At 44.3% G+C, this 23,092-nt stretch overlaps 1 protein-coding gene across 4 annotated transcripts in view; it reads right to left on the bottom strand.

Annotated features, from left to right (window-relative positions):
* Positions 1–16,559, bottom strand: part of MAP4K4 (mitogen-activated protein kinase kinase kinase kinase 4) — a 133,476-nt gene extending 116,917 nt beyond the window's left edge. For 2 of the 4 annotated variants that reach the window (XM_053384221.1, XM_053384223.1), the window contains exons 1-2: positions 16,377–16,559; positions 15,723–15,788 (exon numbers count right to left, since the gene is read on the bottom strand). In XM_053384221.1, the coding sequence (XP_053240196.1) occupies positions 15,723–15,788; positions 16,377–16,433 (123 nt within the window). In that variant the 5' untranslated portion in view covers positions 16,434–16,559. The remainder of the gene's footprint in view (positions 1–15,722; positions 15,789–16,376) is intronic. The other 2 variants (XM_053384222.1, XM_053384224.1) reach the window with 1 other exon arrangement.
* Between the last annotated feature and the right edge of the window lie 6,533 nt (positions 16,560–23,092).

The raw sequence follows: 23,092 nt of genomic DNA, 5'->3' as shown, positions 1-23,092 counted from the left end.
GCACCGAGCTTGGGGGCTCAGATGGACTTTATCTCCCTGGCAGTATCCCAACAAGATCATCATGAGGTCCTTCTATGTGTGCCTCCACCACGAGAAGTCTGGAAGGTGGCAACACGAAAACAGGCCTTTCCTGTGGTGCCTCTCTGCTTGTGGAAAGCTCTCCTCTGGAAGGCTCCACATAGAGCGTATTACAGTAATCCAGTCTTGAGGTTGCTAGTGTCTGGGATACACCGGGTAAGCAATCCGGGTGCAGAAACTGCTGCAGCTATCGCATCCCCTGAAACTGGTGGATGGCGCACAGGCCACATGGGCCTCTTATGAAAAAGCTGGAACACCCCTGAACTTTGTAGCTGCTCCTTCAGAGGATGCTTAAGCCTTTCCAGGGCAGGCAACTGACATGGGACCCGACATGAACATGGGAAGCACCCACCCACAGAGTCTCCATCCTTTCCAAGATTCAAATATATCTGTTCCCATCCAAGTAATATTATCTATAGGTGCTTTTTATAGATGCTCCTCTGCAACTGGGTTATACCATTGACATATCTCTGCACTGGCTTAAGTGTGCCATCTCCAAGAGAGTCCTGCCTTCCATATTGTTTTGCACAATTGGCCTAACATTTCTCTTTTCTTTGCCTTTATTTATTGGCAAGAACTCAAACTATCTCTAGATAGCGGGCAGGCTGAATCCGACAAAGTCACTGCAGAAGGCTTGCAACAGAACTCCCTCTCGTTCTTCTCCTTTGTGTACCCCTCCTCCCCACAATCTGATCTAGAGAGTTTGGGTAATCCCCAAAGCAGATCTGACAGAGTGTGGGATAAGACGGTAGGGTCAAGTTCCATTCTGCAAGCATTCTTCCCCAGCTGTTGACAGACAAGACTATCCTCTTCTGGAAATCTTTATATAAACTCTTTGCACATAAAAGTAATACTGGGCTGGGAAATTGCTCCCTGAAAATATTTTTGGGGAAAGGACATACACTTAAACATTTTAATTACTGAACTTTAATCAAGGCTCTCTCAATTAAATAACCCGCCCCCTCAAAGCATGTTGAAAACTACCGGCTTCAGTATCACCTGAAACTAAGAACTAAAGCTTCATTCAAGTCCCGCAGACCTGGTGTCCAACACGTCTGTGCATGGTTTAAGCAAAATAAGCACAAGTAAAAATATCAGTATTAGCTGCAACCCTCTGGCTTGACATATATTTCACAAGGCAATAAAACGTCTCATCTTAAAAGTCCTGAACATCTTGCTCCTTCCTCGATAACTATGTAATAAGAAGCAACCATTTTGGATTGATTTCTTGCTGATAAAGTGAAGTCAGGATATTTTCACAACGCATTAAAAGCAATACTTTTCTAGTCTGTGCCAACCATTGCCAAAAATGGATTCTCCAAAGTTTGATTTACAAAACAGCTTTGTTTGCAACTTAGTACCTTCTATGCAACTTGAAGAACACAATCTTGGAAGATGTGTCCAAGTATTCACAAAGCCAAATAACTAAGCAAGGAATAAGGTAAAGGTAAAGGACAGGGTTATGGCACCCATCTCACTTTCACTTACACTGATTTCAGTCAAATAGTCAGATGGGCAACAACCTCATTTAGTTAAGGAATTACCCTGACTATCTAGAACACTTCTGTAATATTTAGATGGCAGCTATGACAACATTAACATGGACATTGACAAATGAGATGAATCCTGCAGAGCCTAGTGCTAAATAACCTAATTTGACTGCTATCAACCAGAGTTGGTTTTAAAACCCCAACACAAGAGGGTGGTAGACAACTTATTGATACTGCTAGTTCAACACAATGGGAGTTTGATCAAACACAGCCCTATGGAATCAACGTCCCAATGGAAAAGTGGCAAATTACTAAAGCCGTTCAAAACTCCACTCCAAACGCTTATAGCTTCTTTGGGAAGGGACCAATTTCTGGAATTGCCTTCAACTGTGGGGACATGTTACTTTCAGTTTTTTTAAAAAGGTAAAGAACCCCTGGACAGTTAAGTCCAGTCAAAGGCAACTATAGAGTTGCAGAGCTCATCTCGCTTTCAGGCCTAGGGAGCCGGCATTTGTCCACAGACAGCTTTCCGGGTCATGTGGCCAGCATGTCTAAACCACTTCTGGTGCAATGAGACACCATGACGGAAACCAGAGCACATGGAAACGCCGTTTACCTTCCCCCTATTTATCTACTTGCACTGGGATTCTTTCGAACTGCTAGGTTGCAAGAGCTGGGACCGAGCAACAGGAGCTCACCCCATCGCAGGGATTTGAACTGCTGACCTTCCGATAAGCAAGCCCAAGAGGATCAGTGGTTTAGGCCACAGAGCCACCTATGTCCCTAAGCAAGGTAGGTGTGTGTGTGTGTGTGAGAGAGAGAGTGTGTATACACACACACACACACACACACACACACAGTGTCATACCTCGTGTTGCGTTAGGTTCATGTTGCGTCTTTTCAGCTTGCAAACATGGCAAACCCGGAACTGTATACTTCCAGGTTCTGCTGCATGCAAAAGCGTTCTGCGTGCTTCACACATGTGCAGAAGCGCTCTATTTTACTCTGTGCTTGCGCAGAAGCGCCGCTCTATTGCGGACTTTTTGGGGTGCGAACGGCAGCCAGGAACGGATCATGTCCGCAACCAGAGGTACCACTGTATAACTGTATATGAATGATTCAGCACATGCATAAATCAGGATCTACAACAATATACTTAATAAGGGAAGCAAAACCACATAACTCTTCCAGTATTTAAGTGGGAAATCTCTCTGGGCTGCATCCAAAGAAGACCTTTCATTAATTCAAAGAGCTCTGGCTGCCCAAAGGAACCTTCCCTCCCTATCCTCTCTCTGAGTGCCTCCTACAACCTTCTCAAATCTGCTCCAGAGGTCTGAGAAGAACCCCAAATATAAATTAAGCACCACAACACTCATTCATAAAGTTCACTGAACCTGGAAGCAAAACTTTATAGTTAGTTCAATATTAAAAGGTTTCATTCCTTGCCACGTCAGAGTTGAATGCCAAAACAAAACAAAACCATCCCCACCTGCTTGCATTTGTTAAGCATCTGTCCTCCCCATCAAATTCCAATTTCTTTTACGGGGGGGGGGGGGAATACAAGAGAGAGAAAATTCCTTGTATTAGGGAGCTTCCAGAAAACAGTCTCGTTCTAAAAAGGTAAAGGACCCCTGGACGGTTAGGTCCAGTCAAAGGAAACTATGGGATTGCAGCACTCATCTCGCTTTTCAGGCCGAGGGAGCTGGCATTTGTCCACAGAGTTTTCTAGGTTATGTGGCCAGCATGACTAAACTGCTTCTGATGCAACAGGACACTGTGACGAGCGCTAGAGTGCACAGAAATACCGTTTACCTTCCCGCCGCAGCAGTACCTATTTATCTACTTGCACTGGCGTCCTTTCGAACTGCTGGGTTGGCAGGAGCTGGGACAGAGTAACAGGAGCTCACCACTGTCAAGTGGATTCGAACCGCTAACCTTCTGATCAGCCAGCCCTAGAGACTCAGTGGATTAGACCACAGCGTCACCCACATCCCACAGTCTAGTTCTATCAACACATGAAAATGTAACTAAGGAACATACAACCTCCTCCAGTGTTTCTAATAATCTCACTTTATATTTATTTCGAGCCCCATGTGTCTTTCCCCATTAGTTATTATTAAATGAGGTCTTCATTAATACTTTACTCAGTGCATTCCAAAGAGGTCTGCAATAGATTGGGTGGTACTGTACCAGACTGAACGTATTTGCAAGGTTCTGTTATTTTCTTCTATGTAAGACTACAGTAGAAACACATGGGCTAGCAGCAGTTTAAACCATGGGTAGGCAAACTAAGGCCCGGGGACCAGATCTGGCCCAACCACCTTCTAAATCCAGCCCGCGGACGGTCTGGAAATGAGCGTGTTTTGACATGAGTAGAATGTGGGTTATTTGTGGGGCATAGGAATTTGTTCATTTTTTTCTCTCCAAAATATAGTCCTGCCCCCCACAACGTCTGAGGGACAGTGGACTGGCCCCCTGATGGAAAAGTTTGCTGACCCCTGGTTTAAACTAAAAGGCTTAGTAGAAAAAGTGTGCTAGCTTGACCAGGTGTAAGTTAATAGCTTGCACTGTGCACAATGCGAACGCTTGCACGTGTTATTTGAAACTCTTGCATTTTCTTCTTTTTTAATGTAAAAGTTCACAGAAGCAAGCTATGAGGTTCCCCATTAAGCCTTCAAACTTCGATCCTAGAGTGTCTGTGTTGGCTATGCCAACTAGCTTTGGAGGAGAGGGAGGTAAAGATAGTACGAGTACATTCATTTGTAAGTGCATACAGGAGGCAACCATTATAGGAGTGTCCAATTGACGTGTCATCGCTGACATGTGGTTCCTTTTGGACCCAGAAGAGGGCAGAACAGCAGGCACATTTGCACAATCCCCCAACACACACAGGGGCCGGGAGGGGAGTCCCCGTGCAAAAAGATCGGCACCTGCACTGCATACACTGCATGTTACGCATGTTGGTCTCTCAGGTGCTACTGGAAGGAATTTTTTTATTTGTTAATATTAAATGCTATTAAAAGCAATTTTTAAAGTGAACATTTATGTTGCAGTATTTGAAACCTTATCCAATTTAAGCTTGTGCCACACACATTTCAGAGCAGCTACTCGGTTGTACTTTCCGAATTGGGGAGAACCAGCAAAAGTGTGTATGTGGCATCAAAAGTGTGGGCTGCATGCCAGTGAGGGCAATAAAGGTAGAGGCAATGTGGTGGTTTTTTCACAGCGGAAGAGCAAGGGCTGGCTGCTTAGGGCACTCCTGTAGTGGCAGGCAACAAGCAAAAGCTACCAGTTTTATACTTGTGGTGGGTGGAACCGATGCAGTTGGAGTTGAAGTATTAGGCTTCAACCAGGGAGGAGCTATCTAGGTTCAAATCCCCAATCAGACATAAAACTCACTTGAGTGGAACACTTATGTTGCAAGAAACTTTGCAAACGGGACTACACACAAAATACACTAGGCTACATCACAAACACATTGAGTTTTATTAGTAATTTATGAAACACGAGTCTAGCCTGGAAGAAAAGTTCTAGAATTCTTCCTGGGTCTAGTCACCTAAAAGCAATGCTTACTTGCCAAAAGGAACTAGCCAAGTGGTCATTTACAAGCCTGGCTGCATACACAAAAGGTACAATAAATCAATGTAAGTGAGCTGAGCAACTCCTCTGAGAAAAGGACAGGATATAGAGATACAACTGAGATATAAACAGACAGCGAGACTCGTCTCCCAACCACTCCCACTCTCTTTCCCACGCATTCCCCAAGTGACTTACCAGATGGCGTAATATGGTATGCATAGGTAGAAGCTGCATCTTGTATTTTATTTTGAAAACATCAAGAACTCTACTTCCCAGCACTGAGCTACTATTTGATAAAACTGCCCAATGACACTGTTCTCTGAATGGCTTTGCAGCTCATAAAGGGATAAACACAATTCAAATGCATCTCAACATAACAATTTCCAGCATACAGGAGAGAATAAAAGCAGATAGAGAGTGGTTAGAACACTTTAGACAATATTTTTATATTTAATGTCTCAAAAAATAAGGATGCCCTCACCTGTTGACTATTAAACAAGCCTCTCAGGGAACGGCGTTCCACAAACAGGGGGCCACTACTGAAAAGGCCACCTCCCTAGCAACCACTTGTTTCACTTTACTTGGGGGCAAGAGGACTATTTCATGGAATAAGAATGCTAGGAAATTGAAGAAAAGGGCTGAAATCTATTGCCACGCTCAAAATATTTACCCATAGCTATTCAAGAGCCTCCCAGTGTTAGAAACTCAGGCGTACAGTGGTACCTTGGTCGTCGAACTTAATCCATTCCAGGAGCCCATTCGACTCCCGAAACCGTTCGAAAACCAAGGCGCGGCTTCTGATTGGCTGCACGATCTTCCTGCACTCAATCGGAAACCGCGGAAGCCGCGTCGGATGTTCGGCTTCCGAAAAACGTTCGCAAACTGGAACACTTACTTCCAGGTTTGTGGCGTTCGGGAGCCGATTTGTTCGGGAAGCAAGGTACCACTGTATAAGTTAGGCACCAAATGGCTCCTTAAACCAGAGTTACAGTCTCCCAAATGGAATGCCTAGTTGCCATTTTGGACGCAGAGGGCTCAAAAGTTGTATTTTTCAATATGACTTTTTCGGTTCTTGAAATCCATTCTGATTGTGCGGATAAAATATCACAGATAGGAATTCTACTGGATATTTTGCTGGTGTGCGAAAACAGTCAGGATCCAAGGATCCGCAGCCATGCACCTCCAAATGCTGGAGACGTCAAGTGCTATCCTGGCATCTGGGCTGACAGCTAGGTGCATAATGCTCCCGGCGCCTGAAGAATTTCGAATGCTGCTGCCACCCCCACCTTCCCTTCCCACCGACCTCTAAAGTGAACCAAGAGCACATACATGTTTTTCCATCTGTGCAGAGTCAGAATAGCATGATCATGAAACTCAGCGCTTGATAGTGTTCCCAGCTATGGAACTGCATCCCCACTCTCCAGAAAAGGGGGGGAAAGGGGGGGAAAGACTCACTCTAGAGTCCTACCACAGATTTCTTCCAGAAAAGAATATTATTTGAACCCTTTTCCAGATTTTGTGGTATTTTACTGCTTTAGATTTTAATCTGTTTTGTTTTACATGTTAATACATCCTGAGCCATTGTGGTAAGGCAGGAAAAAAAATATGTAATTTAAAAGCATATTTTAAAAGAAATGCTTTTGAAATGCCGAAGTTATACAAAGTATTGCTCTTTTTGAAAAAGAGTACAGTGGTACCTCGGGTTACATACGCTTCAGGTTACAGACTCCGCTAACCCAGAAATATTACCTCGGGTTAAGAACTTTGCTTCAGGATGAGAACAGAAATCGGGCTCCGGCAGCCGGCAGCAGCAGGAGGCCCCATTAGCTAAAGTGGTGCTTCAAGTTAAGAACAGTTTCAGGTTAAGAACGAATTAAGTACTTAACCCGAGGTACCACTGTACTTCTGCAGTGAACAAAAAAAAATTGTATAAACCATGATTTTAAAAGACAGATAGGTTTGATTAAAGAATGCAGTAGCATGGTCCTTCAAGCATCAGAAAAGGAGGGGGGAATTGTGAAAAGTTAACAGATTTAAGACTAAGTATTTATATATGAGCCAACATAAATATTTACTTATATCTAAAATGATGTCGCTATTGAGCAGATTTTAGCTTAAAAGAAGGCAAAGGCACGGTAGAGTTAAAGTTTATCTAGGAAATAAATATATGGAAGCTTATCATGAGCTAGGAAAAATATTCTAACTGCCAAGCACCCATCATCCTGTTTGTTCAATATAATCCTAAGCATGTTTACGCAAAAGAAATTGTACCGAGTTCAATTGGGCTTATCCTGAGTAAGTATGCATGGATTTACAGCCTTTAGCAGCCAGGTAAACTCTCCACACAGGGGTTTGCACATCTCTGAAGAGAGGTTTTAAAAAATCAAGTCACCTTTTGCTAACCACTACAATTTAATCTAGATCAGGCATCCCCAAACTCGGCCCTCCAGATGTTTTGGGACTGCAACTCCCATCATCCCTACAGCACCAGTGGTCAGGGATGATGGGAATTGTAGTCCCAAAACATCTGGAGGGCCGAGTTTGGGGGTGCCTGATCTAGATCCTACATCCATGCACAGGCACCAAGTTAAGATCCAAAAACTGATAAAAGATAAAACAATCTTGCTCCTAGGATGATGCAAACATGCTTTTTACCATACACACCAATTCAGGGACATTTTCTGCATCTTCTACCCCACAAGTATACCATTTTTTAGGTTTCATTCAGTTAAGCATTTTTTTAAAAAAATTATATTCTCCCTAACATAGAAGGAAGAAACCCTTGTGATTTAATGTTGAAATGTTGTATACTAGGATTTGCCCAATGTAGACAAAAAGATTTGCAAGTTAATGAGCAGACATTTCAGTGCCGTTCTTGTTCTATCACCCATCTTCAGAATGTTAAAAGTACTGTACAGTAAATAACCCAGCATTGCAATTGTCTTTAGAGGATCACAGAGAACTGCAATTAAGCTTTGTAGTCTTGAAGATACATTATGGAAATGCATTGCATCATCAGACCTCTCAAGGGGTTTGCTGAGATTACGACAACAAGAATGTGTCAACCCCTCTGTAATCAAAGGCAGCATTTCCATTACTTTATTGACACCCCTATACAGTCGTACCTGGGTATTCGAACAACTTAGCTCCCGAACGTTTTGGTTCCCGAACGCCGCAAACCCGGAAATGACTGTTCCGGTTTGCGAACTATTTTTGGAAGTCGAACATCCAATGGGGTTTCCGTGACTTCCAATTGGCTGCAGGAGCTTCCTGCAGCCAATCAGAAGCCGCACTTTGGTTTCCGAATGTTTTGGAAGTCGTACAGACTTCCGGAATGGATTCCATTTGACTTCCAAGGTATGACTGTACATACATCTCAGGCATAGATATTCCTATATTACAGACTAGTAAGTATATGAATAGGTAAAAGGTAAAGGTAGCCCGTACGGGCAGGGGTACCTTTACCTTTAAAGGTAAAGGTAAATATAAATAAATATGTGACACCTTTTTGGTCCATTTTGAAAGGATGCAGATTAAAAATATCACAATCAGGATTTTTTGGCTTCTAAAAAGTCAAGACTGATTCCATGGTTGATTGGGGGTGGGGGCAAACACTAAAAAAAAAGGATGACTGAACGTAAAATCTACTGTGTGGAAAATGTGCTCTTTCACTGTACTATGACCCTTCTCTAATTCTAAAAGTGAATCAACATGAGTATTACACAAACACAGTGATCTTTTTAAGGATTCCATCCATATAATGGACCAGTTTGGAAATTTCATCCCTGGCTTAATAAACCACAGTGTCTTGCCTGCATCTTCCAAAGCAACTATTCTATTCTGAACTTAAAAATGGAAAGCATAATGCTGGTGGTCAACAAAAGAGGTGTAAAGACTCTCTCAATGCAAATCTTTAAAAATGTAGTATAAACACTGACAACTGGGAAACTCAGGCCTGCGAGTGCTCCAATTGGAGAACAGCCTTTACCAAAGGTGTTGCGGACTTTGAAGACGCTTGGAACTCAGAACGAAAGGGAGAAATGTGCTAAGAGGAAGGAACGCTTGGCAAAGCCTCACTGTGATCAACTCACATCAAGAAGCCTATTTCCCCCCTGTGGAAGGATATGTGGATCCAGAATTGGCCTCCACAGTCACTTACAGACTCACTGTTAAAACAGTGTTCAGGAGGACAATCTTTCTCAGCTATGAGTGATCGCCAAAGAAAGAAGAAAGAAGACATTCCCCACTCTTCTTCGTGCCTTCCTTTCAGGATTTCAGCCATGGTCTTTTCAAACCACACTTTTCCATTATTCCTGAATTGGGTGGTTGTGGTTCAATTGTGGTTGTGAACTGTGGTTCCCTCACCGGAATCAACACCAATATTAAAACCACAGTTTCCCTGTTCTGAACATAACAGAAACTATGGTTTAAGGAGACCAGGATCAAAGCACCAAAGTCAGTAGGGAGGAAAACAAAAGCCCAGCACTCATTCAGAGCTAAATGAACTAGGGTTAGCGAAGCCAGGAATATTAAGTCTTGCCCAACCCAACAAAAGCATACCTATCACCATTAGAACCTCAGACTTATAAAATATTACACTATAAGATGCAGAAAGAACACACAGGAAATCTACTTTCTATATTGGTTTGTTATGGGTATATAAGTTTTCATTTCAGGGTTCTACCATTCTTTCCTGACATGATGACCACCCGCGACTGAAGAGTAACAAATAGTTTCTGAGTAGGAAGTGGGTTCCCAGCTGGTTTTCTTTCTGAAACCTTACAAACATGGATATGAAACCATATACAAAACAGAAGCCGCCACCATCTATTATTATTTGGACCCAAAACTTCAGCTGCCACTTCACTCATCATACATGACCACATCATGTACCACACATGGGGACTCTTGAACAGTATGCAGCAGCAGGCTGCTTGTCCATGTAGTAAATCATCATTTATTTTTAAATACATTTTAATGAGATGGGTGAACTGGGCTATTTAAGCATCAACAAGCAAACAGTTGTCAGGTGCTCCATAGGTAGCTTCCTGGGCTTACAGGAAGTCCAGCTGAGGATGCTATGGGTTTCTCAAGAAAACCTTCTAAAACACCAGTTTCTCAGCTTGCAAGACCAGGCAAATTACACCACAATTAATAAAGCTTGCAACCTGCAGCCTCCTTTGTTTGTACAGCAATCAGGTGATTAAAAAGTCAGCGCTTCTATTTTTATTCACCATTGTAATACCACTATGTCATGTTTTGTGCAAAAGGCACTGAGCTTGTTACCACTGAAGTTAGTCCAGCGAAAAGTGGCATTTACAATCCAGTGGTCATCCATGTACCTGGATGCCCTTCTCAAGTTCCCCTGCCCTTAGAGAGGAGGTGGATTTAATAGGGAACTTTTCTCAGCCCGAGAACCAAGTCCCTTTGGGCAACCTGTCAGGTGCCAGGGCCAGTAGTCGACAAGGCCAAAGGGAGAAGTGGGAAGATTTTAAACTTACATAGAGCAGGCTAGTTTCTCTGCACACTCGCTCATCCTTCTCTGTCCTCCAATCAGGCAAGTAAGAGAGAGTATCAAGGCATACTCCAGAAATGCAAGAAGAAGAGTGCAAAGCAGGGGCCAGTGAGGAGTGTGGCAGAGAGAAATTGGGGGGGGGGGGCTGGAGGGGAAGTAGGTAATAGTAGGTAATAGGTAAAGGATCCCTGGATGGTTAAGTCCAGTCAAAGGCTACTGTGGGGTTGTAGCGCTCAGGCTGAGGGAGCCGGCGTTTGTCCACAGACAGCTTTCCGGGTCATGTGGCTAGCATGACCAAACCACTTCTGGCGCAACGGAACATCGTGATGGAAACCAGAGCACACGGAAACGCTGTTTACTTTCCCATCGCAGCGGTACCTACATATCTACTTGCACTGGCGTGCTTTCGAACTACTAGGTTGGCAGGAGCAATTTTAAATGGCAGGAAAGAACTGCATGCTGGGATACTGCCCCAAATTTCATCACACAAGCACACTGGAAAATTGCAATCCAAATGGTTTTCCGAATGAATGGTTGTTGTTTTTCCTGTGAACAACATGAAAATGAGCACAAAACTTCCACTAGATTTCCAGAAGTGGCTTGATGCAGCCTTTATGGGCAGATAGTTGTCAAGTGTCCTCTGCCTCTCAATGAAACCAAAGACCCCAAAAACAGGAACAGGCAATAGCACAATACAGAACTTAGCGTCGTGGAAAGAGCCACACAGATATATGATGTAGGGAGGAGAAAACAGTAGTCAGCTGATGGTTTTTGTGGCCATCAGGCATCAAAAGGACAGAGTATAATGTTCTTACAAGTGCCCCAGTAGATTGCTAGCACTTTTTCATTTTATAATTGTAATTAATGAATTAATGTCCCGCCAAGAATGAATCATTCTGCTATAAAACACTTCACAGAGTTGAACAAAACACAGAAGTTCATGTAGCCTTTTATGCACAAATGTACATTCAGCCCACACAAATAAGCACAGATTTTTTAGACTGTTGTGATTCATAAGCAAACTAACAAGTATGGTCAAGGTATTCTACACCAGAGGTACTTGCACTGCTTAAGCCATTGGCAATAGTTTTGTCAAGCACAGTTAGGTGCCTATAATCTTATTTAAAGGTACTCCATAGAGAATTGCTAAACTGGCGTTGCATTGTTCACAAGTTTCATTCCCATATTGGTGATTGCAAAATTCAGATTATCGTCTTGGAGCACTTCAATAGAGAGTTTCTTAGCAAAAGAGGCAGATAGAAAGAAACAAACAAACAAAACCACAGGCAATGTCTATGCCAAGTCCAAATCATTTAGCTAATTTTATACAGCTAATTTCGTACTACCATCCAGTGCTAATTCAACATGCCCAACATTAGAACAAAATAGATGTGAAACAGCCTATTGTCTCTTAAGGATCAGGCAGACTACACAATATAAACACAGGAAAGAACATGCACACAGCAGAACATTTCAGCTCCTCATTCTCCAATGAGAGAATGAACACCAGTGGGCAAGTCTGTACATGCCATTTAGCTGACAATCAATTGACCTCAACTCAGGGAAGAGGGGTTCCTCTTTGACATTCTAACAATACCCTGCTTTCTAGACAAATTTTATCTTATCCCAAATAGCTTTATTCATTGTACTTCTGCCAGACATAACTATTTGCTGCACAAAAGACGTCAAACTTCTGTGGGAGGTTCACAACTCCTGTTTTCCTTTAAACTCTAAATGTTCTATTTTTTAAATAGCTTTAAAACAACAACATTTTACTCGCTTAACCTAGAGGGTTGTTGGGACAGCAATGTAATCTGTTATTTCATTTTCATGCTCATTTTAAAAAATACTCTCTAAGCGACTCTCCCCACCCCCGCTAAGACACATTTGTAAACAGATGTGAGGGCTGGTGCATCTTTGGCCCTCCAGATGTTGCTGACTACAACTCCCATCATTCTTGGCCATGCTGGCTGAGGCCGATGGGATTTGAAAAACATCCAGAGGGCCACAGATTCTCCTATTTACGTGTACCAATAAACTGCGCACTAGTGTATCTCTTTGACGTCAACAATGACATCAATGGTAAGGCTGGCCTTGAACATCTCATACACATGCCTTAGCATGAATTGACACACATACTTTTAAAGATTTACTACATAGCTTCCTTTGCCAATATCTGTGGAGAAGTTCCTATAAAAGAGAAAACCTTAGACCTTAACACTAACTATTTGCACATGGTTGCTTCACTTCTTTCATATCTTAGGGCAATAGCCAACCTACCACAACTAATTGACACTAAGGAGACAGTTGGACATATTCATGGACAAAGGCTTTTAAAAATAACTTTTAAGTTTTCTATACATAACAAGAATACTTAAGCAATTGTGCAGTCCCAACAAACCAGGAAGCAAAAAGTTATACACAATATAATTAAGACAAAACAAAGAAAGGCAACTTTAATATTCTTCTGATTTTCATGCATAGTTCAATACATAAGAAGTTGTAGTTGCTTCACTATGTCCCCAATTTTCAGCTCAACTGATATTTATCGTATCAAGACAAAGGTCCCAGAATTGAAATTATCAGTAGCACAGCAACTGCAGTGTCAAACAGAGATCTGGGCATACCCTGAAAGATTCAAAGCACAGGTTTACTGCCAGCTAAATTCTGTAAGCATCGATCAATTTGGTCACAGGGCTTTAACTCCAAGGACTGGTCCAAAAGACAGCTTTGTAATACGACTTCATCTTGAAGTTGCTTGTTATCTTAGGATCTCTTACCAGTTATTCAACTATTAACTAAATTCCATCACTTTGGATATTGTCCAGTTCCCAAACCTGAGCAGTGATTGGATAGGTAAGAAGAATCCCCACCCATGCAGCCAAATAGGTATTTTTTTGCCATACCAAAAAAAAAAGCAACAGGATGTTGCATCACATACAGTGGTACCCCGGGTTACATACACTTTAGGTTACACACGCTTCAGGTTACAGACTCCACTAACCCAGAAATAGTGCTTCAGGTTAAGAACTTTGCTTCAGGATGAAAACAAAAACCGTGCTCCGGTGGCGCGGCAGCAGCAGGAGGCCCCATTAGCTAAGTGGTGCTTCAGGTTAAGAACAGTTTCAGGTTAAGAACAGACCTCCAGAACAAATTAAGTTCTTAACCTGAGGTACCACTGTAATGTCTTTGAACCAAAAGTGGCACGTGCATATTCGGGCTTACACCACTTTGATTCTATGTGTGTATGCAACTTACCAAAACATAGTTATCTCTATCAGAGATATTCCACAATCACATTTCTCTCCATTGTATATACTGGCAATACACTACTGGCAATAATGAAGCCCTCTGTTTACATGATGTAGTCAGCCACCTTTTGTAAATATTATAGGACCCTGGAGTGATTACCTACTATTTTCATTCCACACTGGAATGGCACCCAAGCAAAAAATAAATAAACAGTAAAACTATAATCAGCCAGCCTATAGTCAACTCATAAAACATTTTGTTTAGCTCAAAGCATTGTCAAATTAATTGACTTATTTTCTACTCATTTTATTTACAAGAGATTCTAAACTCACACAACTGAACTCCCTTCTAGGGGTAGCAGGAAGAGGACACACCCAATGTGATATATAAGCTTCACAAGCAAAGAAATTGCAGGGGGAAATATCATTATGAAACAGTTTCAAAGGGTCAGCCATAAATCAGCCTCAAACTTAGACATGTTTTAAAGTCGTTTTAACATTGCATAGGACTAACTCCTTTTGTTTACAGCAAGATCAAAGCTACTTCGTATCACTACCGCTCATCCAGCCAACAATCTTCTTACAAAATACAGCTTGTAGATCATTGTAAAACAAAAGAGAAATACCAAGGACACCACACATCAAAAGAAGGCGATTCCCACGCTGGAACCAGCATGTAAACAAAGAATGGGGAAACTGTGGCCCTCTAGATGCATCCCTGGCCATTTATCACACTGGACTGGGGCTGATGGGAGTTGCCAAGTCCACCAATATCTGTAGAGCCACAGGTCTCCCATTATGGACATACAAAGACACATACTCTACTTTTTTCACTGAATGTACACAAGATGGGGACCCACGACTGGTCATGTACTGAAACTCTATTGTGATAAGGAGCCTCTATTGTGATAAGTTGGATAACAGGCTTATTAGACTTGGGTGCACACCAAACAAGAAGCAAACCTCTTCCTATCTTTTCTTACAAGCCTTCCTTAGGCTTGGCCATCCTTTACTCATGTAAAATGTACAATGAAAAACTTAGTCATATGGGTGACTAAACATTACACAGCCATGAAATCTCAATATTGGTTTCCTTTATGTAACAGACTTTGGGAGGGGGGGGCTGTTATCTTCCCTTCACACCTAGCCTTTGAAAACAGCAACATCTCTCAGTATCCTACAATTGTTTCCTCTGTATGTGTGCGCTTCTCCCCAAATCATTTGCTTGTCAAACAGGTTATTCTATGAATTCTGATATTCTGCTCTCCAGACATACAATAACATTCCCTGCTCTTTTTACCCTGATTCACCCCACCCCTTTACATCCACACCCTCTTACAGAGTTAAAAGACACTGGAGGTAATGTGATGCCAGTCTCCACATCTTAACATGCCTTGGAAGGATCCATAACAAAGAAAGCTAGTGACATTCTCCCCACCAAAAAAGCTATCTATTTTCAATAAAGGCAGGAACACCCCCAATATCCCCACCATCACATATCAGCAGACTGACAGGGCCAACTGAATAAACAAGACTGGATGGTTGTGAAGGAGAATACAAGATTTAAAAGCTTCTTGGATCCTAATTTTGGGGCAGCAACAAGCTAACTCGGTGGGTTCTTCAGACCCCAAAAGGTTCATTGAGGGAGTAAACAGCAGAGCTTGACAGCTGTGTCACAAAGCCACCAGAGATTTACTTCCCCTTAACTTTTGTTTGCAAAGCAGGGTGGCCAGCCAGCATCAAGGCTGTGCAAGAGAAAAATGTGCATGTATTATGATTTTTAAAGGAAATGAAATTCTTGACACAAACCTTATAAACTTGACCATAGGTGCCATTTCCAACCACTTCCACCAGCTCAAAAATCCCAGCAGGGTCCTACACAATAAAGGTGTGGAGAAGGGAGGGGGGAGGAAGATAAGAGGGGGAAAAGCAGGGTTATATAGATAAGAAATCACCATCGGCGCACCCACCCGCCCTCCAAAAACGCCACTGTCTGGAGGGGATTGTTTGGCTGTACAGCTGTTGCGCCCTGATTTTCCACGCACATGCCAATACATGCAAACAAAGGAAAGCAGCCCAAGACTGAACTCATCTCTCTCTCTCTCCCCTCCCCATAAGCTCTGAGGAACAAAACGGGGCGATGACAAACCAGCCAGCCGGCCGAAGGGCCCCTTCTCAGCCGCAGCAAGCAACCGCGACCACCCCCCTTGCAAACCCCGGAGCTTCTTTTCCCCAGCAACGCGACCCCCCAACTCTCCCTCCCTACCCCCACCCCCACCCCGCTTTTCTCCCCCAACCCAGCTGCGAACAACAAAAGCCACGCCAGGGGAGACGTCTCCCGCTTTGTGTGGCCAGCGGGAGGCAGAAAAGACGAGCGGGGCGAGGGAACGAGGGGTCGCCTGCCGCGCCCCGCTTAGCCAGCCGGTCCCCCACCCAAGCCAGCCCACCTCCAGCCGCACTCACCCGTAAGGAGGAGAGGTCTATCTCCCCCAGACTTTTCGCAGGAGAGTCGTTCGCCATTTTCCCCGTCGCTTCTATTAAATAATTCCTCTTTCTTTCTATTAACAAAAGACGGCAAGCACTGCTAGCACGCCAGGGTGAAGGAGAGGAGAAAGCGCCGCCCCTTCCTTCCTACCCCCCCTCACCCAAAAACCCCAATCTCTCTTTCTCCTTCCCCCCCCTCCTCCCTCTCTTCCTTCACTCCAGGATAAAACTCTTCTTCATTGGAGGAGGGATGGAGGGCGAGATGTGGGAGGAGGCAGCTCGGGTCGGCTTAGCTTTCCTTCCCAAGGAGGCTGGCGGAGGGGTTGTCGGTTCAATTGTGGCCGTCGTCGTTTTATTAAAAAAAAAGGAGATTCCCCCCCCTTTCAGCCTCTGGTGCGCGCGAAGGTCGGCTTTTTACGCCATGGTCGAGGAACCAGATGCGCCTCTCCTCTCTCTCTCTCTCGCGCGCGCTCCCTCCTCCTCAGCCAGCCACATCCAACATAGCGAGCCGGGAGCCGGCGGTGGGAAGGGAGGAAGGAAGGAAAAGAGGAGGAGGGCAAGGAGGAGGAGGAGGAGCAGCAGCAGCAGCAGCAGCCCCGCTTCCTCGAGCGCGCGCACACAGAAGGGCTTGCCACCCACCCACCCCAAAGGCGCACGCGAACAATAAAAAGCGCCACCCGGACGCAGTTGCTTCCTCTGCCTTTCTCCTCCTGCCGCCGCCGCCGGAGCGCAAAAAAAGGGCACCGGGCGCTCCGGCGGGGAGAGCTCCCTCCGTGAGGCTTTGGAGGGAGGGAGACAAAGCGAGCCGAAGAGGTGTGGGAAAGAGATGAAAAAAAAAATAGACTCCGCGGAGCCCGAGGACGCCAAGCGGCGCCCCTTCTCTCCCTTTCCCCCAACAGGAAAACCCAGCGGAAACGCAAACGCGCACCAAAGCACTTCTGGGTAAATTAGGGAGGAACGGCTGCGAGGAGGAGGAGGAGGGGGTGGCAGTCGTCTGTTGCTCTCAGTCAAAGTCTGTCTGGGCCCGGGGGTGGGGGGGAATCTTTGTTCGAGCGAATATATCAATATGCGAGCAGGGGCGTGGCAGGGAACAATGGATTTGTTTTAAAGAAAAAGCTCCGCTCAAGTCAGGCCCCGAGCTGGGCCCTCGCCTCCCAGGAAAGAGCCAAAATATGTTTCCACACATCAGCCCTCCAGAACAATGCAAGCCTTTATGTATAGGGGAGAGGGGGGTAGGAGAATCGATGGACAAGGGGACGCTCATGAATGGATGGTCACTGAGACACTTATCAGGATTGGGAGTGAAGGCTGAGAATTATCAGTGATGCATTTGCGCAGGAAGGGCAGAAATCTTGTGCTGTTCAATCATAACGGCAAGTAGATGGGATGCATTCCCATCTCTGCTGCTAGATGGCCCTGACAGCGTTTGGGCCATGGCTTAAAACCAGTTATTGGTTTGATTCATCTTAGGAAGACCCGAAGACTTAGTTATAATTCTGTGGTGAAGATAGGCTTACCTGACAACCCGGTCTTCTGCTGTTTTCCTCCCATTAGTTGGAGATTGTACAGTGGCAGGTTTTGGGCCTTGTAACATCAGGCACTACAAATGGCGGACAGCAAGTTGCATAATCATGTAGGCACACTCAGTACTTAATACACTAATAATGCCATGGGGCCCATTCTGCTTCTGAAGCACCTCCCGTTGGCATAACAAATGCTTAACTGGACATTGCCAGGTAAGGTTGATAAAGATCACTGTCTGAAAGAGAGATGCTCCAATCAAGTGTAGACAGTGTTGAGCCAAATGAACCAATAGTCTGACTACCTACAGGGTAGCTTCTCACTATAGGTAATTAAGTATTCTTAATGAAAATGGGGAGGGGGGGCAGGCTTGGGTGTCACATGACATGCACAGTCGCTCATTGAATTATCTTGGGCTGAACTCGTTGGTGACGCTAGAATGAGGCCTACAAACCTTTGGCTTTCCTGGCACTGTTGGGCCACAACTCCCACTATCCTGGAACAAAAGGCCACACCGATTCGGACTGAAGGGAGTTAGAGTCCCAAGAATGGGCCACGGGTTAACTACTCCTGTGTTTGTGTGCGATGAACATAGGGAGCAGCCTTGTACCATATCAGGCTATTTGGCCATCTAGCCTAGTCTTATTTAGTCTTGACTTTCCTCACCCTGGTACCCAACAGAGGTTGTAAGGCTACAAGTCCCATCATCCCTGACTGTGTGATGGCCTGGGACTCGGGCTCAGACTCAGAGCCGGAGGAGTCTCAGTCCGCACCGGATCCTCTGCCTCAGGTGGCATCTGAACAGAGTCTGGGGCCTGATTCTGAAGAGCCCCAGTCTGCACAGGTTCCCCTGCAACAAGCACCAACTGGGCCAAGTCAGGGGCCTGAGCCTGCCCTGGCTCCAGATGCGGGAGTTACCTCGTTGACCTCTGCTGGGCAATCACGTACAGCTGCTCCACTACCAGCTGGGTCAGGAGAGGCTGAGGCGGCCTCTGGGTCTAGTAACCCACCGAGATCTCCCGAGCTGCAGAGACTCAGGTCTGAGAGAAGGAGAGACCTGAGTACTTGCAGGAGGAGTGCTCGCCTTTGGGTGAGACAGGGAGGTGAGTCACCGGGGGATCAGGACCGGCTGTTATCCCAGCAGAGATGGGAGCAACATTGCTGCTTGCTGGAACCTGCCTGAGACCTTGTGCCTGACTTAGCCCAGTTTTCTGCCTTGGCCCTGTTGGACTAACTCCTCGCGGAATCCTTGGATTGGGGACCGGACCTGGACCGCGTGGCTCGGGTTAATCCCCAGGCCCAGCACAGACTGTCAGTTATACTGACTGGGAATTGTAGTCCAAAACATCTAGAGGGCACCAAGTTGGCAAAGGTGATATAGCCTGACAGGCAGTAGCTGTTTAGGCAGAGGGGCCTTCCCCATAATTGCTTTCTGAAGCCTTTAAACTGAGATGCCCAGAGATTGGAGCTGTGACTATGTATACACAAAAACCCTGCACTCTACCACTGCGCAATGGAATATTGTAACAAACAGAGACTACCAAAATATCGTGGGCAAGGCATTACAAAAGAAGTACTGTACATTTGCATACCCCTTGGTACATACCAGTTTAAAGTGAACTCAATACATCCCATGTGTGTGCATTCTTTTCCCATAGTCCACATGATGTTGTCTTCACCCACGCAGCAGCCCGCACCCATTTAATTTGGATTTTTCTGATCCTCAGATAAAGAAGGAAAGGGGGAAAATCCAACATAAAATTGCACTCCTACTGCCATCGGTGTGGCATTCATCAATGGGCTGCTAGTGGGATGATATAAAAACGTTTTAACCCGCAAGTCTGGTACAGTGGTACCTCAGGTTAAGTACTTAATTCGTTCCGGAGGTCTGTTCTTAACCTGAAACTGTTCTTAACCTGAAGCACCACTTTAGCTAATGGGGCCTCCTGCTGCCGCCGCGCCGTCATAGCACGATTTCTGTTCTTATCCTGAAGCAAAGTTCTTAACCTGAAGCACTATTTCTGGGTTAGCGGAGTCTGTAACCTGAAGCGTATGTAACCTGAAGCATATGTAATCCAAGGTACCACTGTATTTTGGAAAGCTTGTGTCATAATAATGCTTTTTCTTAAAAAAAAAATGGTTGCATGCATAGGTAAACAAATACCTGTGTGCATGCCCACAATGGACTTCAGGTTTCTGGAACTGGGAGAGGGTGGCAAGTACAGTACTTACTGAGGGAAGAGGACAATATTACACATTGTGAACACTTTCCATCAAGCACCACCCGCTAGTTTGGAGAATTGAGTGCTTATATGTAGATGAATGTGCACAAAAGCGCACAAGGAAAAATCAGATCTCTTGTGGCCCCAAGTTTGCATTAACACTATGTACACAGCCTGTGTCAAGGATAAGGAGGAGTTTTACACTCAGTGAAACTGTATTCCCCCCAGGGCAGCTCTTTACTTCTCACCATAGACATGAATGATAACCATTTACTCATGTGGGAGTAACTTAAGATATGCATTTGCAGACTCTTTAATGGGGGGGGGCTAAGCCTCCATCCTGTCTCTGATGACCCCAGTGAACCAACTCATTTAAAAAGCCAACCTGCCCTTTTAACTCTGTGAGCTTTGCTTCTTTGTCCCATCAGGCTGTGGTGTACAAAACAGTGGTGCAACATTTAATATTTTTTATACTTAATCAGCTAAAATGATGTCCTTCCAGTTTTTCAAGCAGCAGGGTGTTGTTGTTTTTTTAAAAAAAACTGTTGTTTTCAATGCAATTACTTAAACTGCAGATTAATTGGCTAGATAACAGCTATAGATAACAGCCTGTTAGAAAATATACACAAAATGATTTTTTTTTAATAGAAACGTCATAAAGTCACAAGCATTTGCTATCTTCAGAGGTGATCGCTTTGACTTAATACCAAGATACTGATTCACCAGTTACTGAAACAATTCTGATCTGCGCCAAGACAACCTTTACACACGCCCACACAGCATGAAAGCTGCTTCCCCGTGGTGTGTTCCTATATTACTGGGGAGTGTGCACGAATATTGCACCATGGGAGAATGACTCCCATACCCAGGCTGTGCTCTGGTGAGTAAGAAGGTGACAGGGCCCAGAGACCATCCTCTGTTTCCCAGCATCAGCAAGCAAAGGAAGATGTTTACGGAGCAACTTGTCTTGAAATGCAGGGAAAACGTGGTCAGGATTGGGCTGCAAATGATTTGCAATAATGTGAAGCCATATTGAGTTATTTTGAACAATTTGCATGCACTGTAATAAGTATCTATCAGGTTACAAGATGAGACCTTAGTTAATTAAGAGGATCTGTAACTTTTTAAAATAAGAAAACTATACGCACACTGAAATAAATGCGAGTTGCAATTACTGCAAGAGCCATGGTTTTCCTGATTATCTGAGCAAAAACATGCTTGAAAGAATTCACAAATACCTTGCATTTTAGAACAGGAATCTGGAAACAACTTGCCTCAAGTCTTGCAAGAAGCCTGTCCTCTCAAACAGAGCACACTTTTAAACCATTGATAACGTAGCTGTGCTATAGTGTATAGAGCTGCAACCGTTTTCACTGGCTAGCATCGAACAGCTTGATCCCACACAGGGTTAGATCTTCTTAAAACTATTGATTGCCATCCGTACAGGCATGCCAAAGTCTGCAAAGGGCTGGGTTACACCATGCACATGATTTAAAAAGTGGACTTGGCATGGAGATTCTGTGATGTGCAGAAGACTGCTAATTGGGGAATATAAAAGCAGTGCCAGTTAAGAAAAGAAGCCTAACTACTACTTTTTCCACCCATGGCATTCCACTAGTTTTAGAATTAATTTGTTAGCTTGAAGCATTCCACGTTCAGCTTTCAGCATTTCAGTTTAAATACTTAAATCTCCTGAAAATTATTAGCTTAGACCTAAATTGTGCACCTCATAAATGAAGCTAAAATGTCACTGACATGAGTGGGATCTTTACCCAGTTACACACACACACACACACACACACACACACACACACACACACACTGATGTCTGCAATGATGTAGCAACACCAGCACTTAATATTGTTAAGACTTCAAAAGAGAATGTAGGAAGGCCAGCCAGTAATCACATATAGGTGTTACAATGTTTCTCCAAGATCTTACCTTTGAAAAAGAAAGAAAGAAAAGCTTCTCTGTGTGTCTTAACTGGTTTAGCTGTGAAGGGGGAGGGGAAAGCTTTCAAAACAGACACATCCTCAGTTTCGGAGACTGCTGGAAACAAGATCTTCAAGGTGTGAAATCCTCCTTGTCTTTCAGTAGGAGTTCACAATCAGATGCTGATGACAAAAACCCTAGCTTTCAACTGTTACAACTATTATCAAAGGCAAGTAAAGGAGAGTAGGTGGCACCATGTGATACCAAAAGCTGCTCTGAAATCTTCTTTGGAGTGTCCCTTCAATATAGGTAGGTTAATTGTTCTCTAATTGTTCTCCTATGAAAAGAGCAATAACCCTGTGCCTCAGGGGAAGGAGCCTATGCCGTTTCCAGGCTCTCTAGTTTAATGCCGGTGTGGAATTTATAACACTCTATTTTATCAGCAAAACTACATTTTGATTATTATGAGTTTTGCTGTTCTTTAGTCACTAAGGCAGGCATCCCCAAACTCGGCCCTCCAGATGTTTTAGGACTACAACTCCCATCATGCCTGACCACTGGTCCTGCTAGCTAGGGATGGTGGGAGTTGTAGTCCAAAAACAGCTGGAGACCCAAGTTTGGGAAAACCCTGGTTTAGTGGATCTCCAAGGTGGCAAGCCACTGCATGCAGGAGAATAAGGTTACCCATTTCATTTGAGGTTTCCTCCACCACACCCATTGGTAAGTGGATCGAGAACAAAAGGAAAGTTGAAAAAAGAGCTTGTTTGCACTGTTAAGTGTACGATACACACTTCTGTTTGACCCAGTTCTCCGCATTTGTTTGGGGTGCTAGGACAACATACATGTGGTGTTCAAGCTGTGAGTGCTATTATTTATGTAGCCAAAACAGCCAAACTGCCTGTGTACTAGAGGGAGGTATCGGGTGTCTCAGGGGATCCCAGCATTTTGCAGAAGTACAAAACGTATTTATGGGGAAACCCTCCTGTGGGTGGGAACCCCCAAACCAACTGAGTGCGTACG

The sequence above is a fragment of the Podarcis raffonei genome, chromosome 4 (assembly GCF_027172205.1).
Source record: "Podarcis raffonei isolate rPodRaf1 chromosome 4, rPodRaf1.pri, whole genome shotgun sequence".
NCBI classification, from domain to species: domain Eukaryota; kingdom Metazoa; phylum Chordata; class Lepidosauria; order Squamata; family Lacertidae; genus Podarcis; species Podarcis raffonei.
Note: the sequence above shows the minus strand (reverse complement) of the source record. Positions and strands in the feature narration are given on the sequence as shown.